At 42.5% G+C, this 4,791-nt stretch overlaps 1 protein-coding gene across 1 annotated transcript in view; it reads right to left on the bottom strand.

Moving 5' to 3' along the window:
- GRM8 (glutamate receptor, metabotropic 8) overlaps window positions 1-4,791 on the bottom strand; it is a 368,615-nt gene that overhangs the window by 355,005 nt on the left and 8,819 nt on the right. Inside the window, exon 2 of the mRNA XM_005879182.2 lies at window positions 3,770-4,591. Within this exon, the coding sequence (XP_005879244.2) occupies window positions 3,770-4,279 (510 nt within the window). The 5' untranslated portion in view covers window positions 4,280-4,591. The remainder of the gene's footprint in view (window positions 1-3,769; window positions 4,592-4,791) is intronic.

Here is a 4,791-nt window from a genome sequence, read left to right on the forward strand (position 1 = left end):
ACCAGAACTTGGCTGGAGATCCTGGCTAGAGATCCTGGCTAGGCTGCTGATCAACTGAAGGCTGTCTCCGTGTCATTCCTTCTTCGCCGACTCCGTCCACACCTTTGGGGACCCCTGGACCCACTGGGGTTGGACCCCAACAACTATAGGGAATTCACTGTACCAGCTAATAGGGCATAATCTCCAAATTGACTTTAGATATTTTACTTCTACTTAAGTTTAGATTTTAACACAAAATATCCTTAACCAAGAGAAGCTAAGTGAATTAATTGAGAAGCTAACATTCCGTTTCCTCCAGGAAAAAAAAAGTTGGGCCCGGCCAGCGTGGCTCAGTGGTTGAGCGTCAACCTATTGAAACAGGTATTTGGGGGATAAAATAGGACAGGTTTAGGAAATATTAGAAATTTTAGAAATTAGGGGCACCATGGAGAAAGCACAGGGCTGCAGAGCAGCAGAAGGTATGTTTCCATAGAATCGGGGAGCTGGAAAGCTGCAACAAGTACATTTCCATAGAATGAGCAAAAGGTCTATATTTACAAAATAAAGAGAGGAAGCCCTTCACTCAGAAGGAGAAGAAGAAAGCTCAAAGGGAATAGGAAAACAATAGGGAAGGAGGTGGGGGAGAACCTCACATGTCCCATGTGAGGTTCAACATTTGAGCCCAGGAGTTACCATAGTAACCAGCACGGGAGAATAGTGACCAATCAAAGAGGACATCAAGGCACAACCATCTGCAGCCTTTATAAGCCACAGGAAAAGGAATTCTGTGGGACTCTTTCCCCCTCCACATGGGAGTCTGTACTTGTTCTTTAATAAATTTCCACCTTTGCTATACCACCTTCTGTCCATGGATTTAGGGAAAAGGAACTCAGTGGGACCCTTTCCCCCTTCCTACATGGGAGTCCATTCTGTGGGACTCTTCCCCTCTCCCCATGTGGGAGTCTGTACTTATTCTTCAATAAATTCCCACCTTTGCTATACCACTAAAAAAAATAAAATAAAATAAAATAAAATGGAACTATAGGCAAATCCCAATGTGTTAATTTTATAATTATAACTTGGATAGCTATTCTAATATTTCGTGTCAGCCCCAACATCTGTGTGTTTAAACAGGACATATTTATACATTAATGGAAACATTTTCTAATTCTAAAAGTGACCATCATCACTTCATAATTAATATTATTGTGAAGTGCTGCCTGGAGGTCTCATAGAAATCATCAAAGTAAATCAAAGTAACACAACAAGTTGTAATTATCACATTCATGTGGCTTCATGCTGAGCTGGAAGATGGGCTGAGCACCTATATCCTCTCCCTTACTTTTAAAAGACACAAATTTTTCAAGCCTGGTAATTTGATTGATAAATACATTCACTTATATAAATTAAATGGTCACTCCGTGCCAGGGTACTAATCTCCGTTATGACATTTACCATAACCAATGTCACCTCCAGGTGAAAAGTCCTTCACTCCTTGTGCTCTTGCCCCTTTATGCGCGGACCATGTCTCAGAAATTGGCTGGAGCATTGGGCTCTGCCCAAAGGGTCCATGGTAATTCTCCCACTGGGTTACCCAAAAGAGTAAGGAGAGAACCAGCCAGTCCATAGGGGAAAAACAGAGCAGAAAAGAAGCCAGGTCCAGACTGCATAAAAGCAAAACCCGCCCTTCAGGTGGCCGGAGGAGGTTCCCAGGTTCCCTTTGGCAGCCCAAGGAGGCAAAGGACATGGCCAGATCCTAGTAGAACCCTTCACCTGCATTTTCTCATTAAATCCATCCAAAAACCTAACACAATGTTAACATCCGAATTTTACAGATAAGCTGATTCTGTGCCACAATTGATGTAAACAAGCTTTGAGAATCTCAAATAAGCACTTAACCACTTCCACCCCATGCTCAAATCCTTGCCTAACAGGGCACAGGACTACAGGAAGAAGATGGATTCCGAGTATTTCTGGTGGGATGGATGGGAACCAGAATTAGCCCATTAGGGGAAGGTAACAGAAGGAAGGGAGACAATCTTCATGAAGGTTTTCCTCTTCTCTAAAAGTGAGTGTTGTTGGGCCATAGTTGCTGAGTTGGGAACAGAAAGAGATGCTTTGGAGAAAGCAGGGAAGATCAAGTCAGAGAAGAGAAGTGGGAAGGTGGCTGGAGTGGGACATCACCCCGAGCAGAAAATGCCATGTGGCTCGGAGTGGGGACTGCTGGGAGAAGTCCTAGGTCCCGGGATGTGAGGAAACCCTGCAGAGTTCTGGTTCTGCATCTTGCCTCTGGACAAGGGGTCAGCTAAGCCCAGGATAAATTATTAACAACTTGCCAGTTTGCCTTGAAAGTTTCCAGAGATGAAGAATTAGAGAGCCCTTGGCGGCCAGTTTTAATCGGTGTCCTCCTCCCGGCATGGGGCTCTTCCTAATGACCTGCTCAAATGTGTCAGAATTCCCTAAAGCCTGTTTGTGCCCGTTCAGTGCTGCTCAGACACAGAGCTGCTTCTGCTCAGCAGCATCCTCATTTGAGAAAATGTCATCCACCTGAAAAAAGTCATTAAGCTGCCTCTTAGCATTCTCTTCTCCAAACTAAGGGAATTCATTCAGAAGCTAGACAGCCACTTTGGGGGTGAAAGGTGTTACAGAGAAGATTACAGCGCATGAAGTGAACCACACTAGATGGTCCTCCAAGATATCTTCCCAACCAGAAAGCCTTTGATTCAATTCCTTTTATCTTTATTGTGAAGCAAGTTTTCCATCACTTTGTTCACTTTTGTCACTAGATCTGTCACCTAATTCTCTATATTCTTTTAATATGTTTAAATGTAACATGCATAGGAACAGTTTCTCAACATCAAGCAAAGCCTCATTAGTTCAGAGTAAGTTGGAAAAGGCATGTTCCAGAGTAGGAAATCAGAATAAAAAGTATTTTCAATTTTAAAAATTGTCATTACAAAAGACTACATAATGGATATTAACAAATAAAATGAGAAAGTTAATGAAAGATGGTGAGTTACAATAACTATTTTTATGGCACTTTATACTCTCAAGGTGTTGTTACATACATCATTTTATTTTGCCAATTTTATTCAATATGTAAATGTAATTTATAGGTAATAGATCATCTGAATAGAAATCTAAGTCAAAAAGTATTGAATTATCTTGCTAAATTTGAACTTTTAATTCAATAAGAATTATATATAATTATTCCAAGGCTGCATCAGGGCAGTCTGAATTAATGAGGTTCTGCTCTTCTGTAGCCATAATAAACCTGACAATTTTATGGCCACCTTAGCCCAGAGTGTCACTCCCATCTACACATTAGTAATAAATACTGTTTCTTCACACAGGAACTTTTGTCATAACAGAGCATCCCACTTTAAAGAACTTTCACCAAGTAAATTATCTAATATCTCAAATACCATAGCAATGTTTCCTATGATAAATGTGTGAAGAGTTCATTATACTCTCTAAAAATACTTGCTTTGATTTTAAATGAGCCTCAGTAAAGAAGATATTCCAGGATGTTGAAGACTCAACATATCACAGAAATTATCATCTTTCTGTTTGTTCAGAAAAAGAACAGTCACGATTAGTTCTAAATAATGGAACTAAATTAACACGTGTAGAAACCCAGACACGGAATCCTCTATTTGGGAAACCTAGTGACCCTAAAGGGGATCAATGAGCATCTTCATCATCTTCGCTTTCTTCTTAAACCTGCAGTTGGTGTCAGAACAATTTATTATTCTTTCAGAACGGTCAGAAAGACAATGCCTTTACCTACCTTAAAAAGTCTTAAAATGTTAGCAACCATGATGGACACGGAGCTGGCTGCAGCACCTATGACTCCAGATATCTTGTCGGGCTTGGTGAAAATGGGTGGGTCCCCATTCGCACACTTCACATCCGAAGCGTCTTTCTCGATCAGCGCCTGCACGAACGTCAGCGACTGCTCCAGAGCATAGGTGTCCCTGGAGCATGTGTCAAGGATCCGGACACCCAGAGTGATATTCGAGAGGAGGTCAGGGTCCTTATTGATCTGGTCGATGGCATAAAGCATGGCCTCCAGTCTGTGGATCCCCTTTTCCTTCTTCAGCTCCCCACAAGGCACCCCTCTCTCTCCCTTTGCATGGACAGGGAAGAGACCCCCCAAAATGATGTCCCCATCCATGCGTATGGAATGGGCATGCTCCTGGCTGTGAGTTCTTTGCATCATCGTGAGGATCCAGTAGAACTTGGCGGTCAGGAGGAAGAAACAAGGGCAAGAGGCTGATCGCTTCCCCTCGCATACCATTTTCTCCACAGGTGGTGTTGCAATCCAAGACCCAAAGTTTATTCTTGCCACAGAAGAAGGGGGACCACCTGAGGCCGCACCTTCTGGAGGCTACCATCAGGCCCCCTGAGAAAGGCTCTGTGGGCTTCAGCAAGTTTTCTTGATTGGAATGTCACAGTGAATTTCCATCAGACCTCGAAGGTTCAATTTTATTTCCGTATAAAGTCAACTTGCCTGGAATGGTGCAAAAATCAGAATAACCGCCGAGGTTCTGATGTTGGGATGAGGTCAACAATCCATGTCCTTGAAATCAGCCCTGCAGCAGAATTATTCCTGGGGGCAGGAGAAGGGAAAAGGGGGTTCAGTTCAATGGGTCTACATTTTTCATAGTTTTAAGCCCTGTTACACCAGCTTTTTTTTTTTTTTCGGCTTAACTTCCCCTATTCAGCAAGAAGCTAATTCTTTTTGTCCCCCTATGATTCTGAACACCTGGCTGCACTGCATCTAAACAGAGAGATTGATGACACTTTTGG

The sequence above is a fragment of the Myotis brandtii genome, unplaced genomic scaffold, assembly GCF_000412655.1.
Source record: "Myotis brandtii unplaced genomic scaffold, ASM41265v1 scaffold587, whole genome shotgun sequence".
NCBI lineage: Eukaryota > Metazoa > Chordata > Mammalia > Chiroptera > Vespertilionidae > Myotis > Myotis brandtii.